General features: G+C 35.2%; 1 protein-coding gene across 1 annotated transcript in view; it reads right to left on the bottom strand.

Moving 5' to 3' along the window:
- Positions 1-12: 12 nt before the first annotated feature.
- LOC104982074 (phosphorylase b kinase regulatory subunit alpha, skeletal muscle isoform-like) overlaps positions 13-2,299 on the bottom strand; it is an 8,047-nt gene continuing 5,760 nt past the window's right edge. The window contains exons 6-7 of the mRNA XM_010831404.1: positions 1,434-1,549; positions 13-1,305 (exon numbers count right to left, since the gene is read on the bottom strand). Of these exons, the coding sequence (XP_010829706.1) occupies positions 1,243-1,305; positions 1,434-1,549 (179 nt within the window). The 3' untranslated portion in view covers positions 13-1,242. The remainder of the gene's footprint in view (positions 1,306-1,433; positions 1,550-2,299) is intronic.

Raw genomic sequence — 2,299 nt, 5'->3', positions numbered from 1 at the left:
TACCAGATAGGCAGGTGAGAGTAGAAATCAATATTTAGAAATAAGGTAATGAAAATTCAAAGCTCTCAGTCTTCTAAATTATAGTCCTAATGATTTTGGTTTTCTTGAAGTCCTACAGGTAGTGAATGTATAAAATTGAATTAAATTATATAGTTTTGTGGATAGGTCAAGTTCTTAGTATCATATTAGTCTAGCTGGGAACATGGACTTCGAGTTCTAAATATATAATGAACTTGTAAGTAATACTGTGTGACTATAAACAACTATGAAGTATTTAGCCAATCACTCTCAACCAAAACAAGGACTGTTTACCAAGAACATAAGTTAACTCAGTATGAAATGTAGTTCTTTAACATTTCAGATAGGAAAATGTTCAGATTATCCAAATTGTCTAGAAAAAAATCCTGTAAACACTTTTCTATCAAAAGACCCTTTCTTATTCCATTCTGTTCTTTCACTTGCATAATATAAACGTGAAAGGGTATCTGATAAGTATACCTAAATTAAGTTTACTTCAAATTAAACTTCAAGCATTCGGTCTTTATTTTCCTAAATAGTTTCTGACTCCTAAAGCAAGCAAACAAACAAACATATAAACAAGCAAAATTTCCATTTTGCCTCTCCTTTTTGGACGTGCTCCAGTATCATAAGCTAGTGTAAGTCTATTTTGAAGGCGGGAGGGGTAGTTTTAAGCTTTTCATTAAAAGACTTTGAAATCACAAGATTTTCTAAAGTTTTAAGAGAAACTATGGAAGTTTGTGTTATTTTTTTGTATAACACAATAACTCATCTATTCTCATCTCCAGGGGAAAAATGAGTAAGAGGCTACAGTCTGATATTTGGTGACTCTCACCAACACCCAGATTGATTTATATGTTTTTTCCTCTATGTGTCCACAATGTGTTTCATATAGCTCTATCATGACGATGACAAAAATCTGAAAATGGATTTTAAAAAAGCCCTCACCTAGTCTGGTTCTTAAAAGTAAGAAATTTAAGTCTAAAATTACATGTTAATTAATTAATTAATTCCAAAATTACATTTAACCTTAACAAGAGGAATTCAAGGTTTTAATTAAACAAATTACTTTCATCTTAAAATTAGCGAAAGAGTTTGGTCCAGAAAAATGAAAGCGTGATTGCTAGAAAGGAGAATCAAACAAGCTACTGTGTGGCTTATCTTATTTTAAAAAAGTCATGAGCTCATGCATGTTTTGTAGAGCTAAAGGCAGGTTAATTTATGTTAAAGGATCCCTACTTGTTTCACCTGACTTTCAGTTGAGATAGACAGTCTACGAAAGTCCACCTGAAAAATAAATGGCTCAAATTAAATTTAGGATACGAAGCAAAATACATGATCTTACAAAGTCTGATTCCAAAATAATGTTCTTAAACATGGAAATATCCCAGTTCATTTCCCAAGTAGTATCTTACCTGCTTTATCTCACTTTTTAACTGCATGATCCCAGTTCGTTCTGTTTTGGTTGCTCCAACAGCACCAACCTCACGAATTGAAATAGCAGGGCTGATATTTGAATCAGTAGGACGAACTATATAGCATGATGGATTAAAGAGAAAGAGGGAGGATAATCAGGTTCAAACTTTTTCTCCATCACTTTTAAAAGACTCAGATGTATGACCTCCTTTTATGTTAATAATAATGAAAAACTCAACAGCTATAAAACTCAACACTTTCTATTCAAAGTGTGGTTCACAGACCTGCAGCATCGCCATCACCTAGAAGCTTGCTAGAATTTTAGGCCCAACTGTAGACCTATTGAATCAAAGTCTGCAGTTTAGCAAGCAAGTAAGTAAGTAATGGACTGTAGCCTAGGTAATTCTTATGAACAGTAAGGCTTGAGGAATACTGCTTTATAACTTTCTCTTACCACTCTAAGGTATCCATCCATCTGATATTATATATTTATTTATTCTAACTCTGAAAGTTAAGCATGGGAGATGACTCTTTTCATTTGCTCTGATGTTTTAGGTTTAGTTTAGTTCAGTTCAGTTCAGTTGCTCAGTCGTGTCCGACTCTTTGTGACCCCATGAATCGTAGCATGCCAGGCTTCCCTGTCCATCACCAACTCCCAGAGTTCACCCAAACCCATGTCCATCGAGTCGGTGATGCCATCCAGCCATCTCATCCTCTGTCATCCCCTTCTCCTCTTGCCCCCAATCCCTCCCAGCATCAGAGTCTTTTCCAATGAGTCAACTCTTCGCATGAGGTGGCCAAAGTACTAGAGTTTCAGCTTTAGCATCATTCCTTCCAAAGAAATCCCAGGGCTGATCTCCTTCAG

This window comes from Bison bison, unplaced genomic scaffold (genome assembly GCF_000754665.1).
Source record: "Bison bison bison isolate TAMUID 2011002044 unplaced genomic scaffold, Bison_UMD1.0 scf7180017859756, whole genome shotgun sequence".
Lineage (NCBI taxonomy): Eukaryota > Metazoa > Chordata > Mammalia > Artiodactyla > Bovidae > Bison > Bison bison.
The sequence above is the reverse complement of the archived record's forward strand: the minus strand, read 5'-3'. Positions and strand labels throughout refer to the sequence as shown.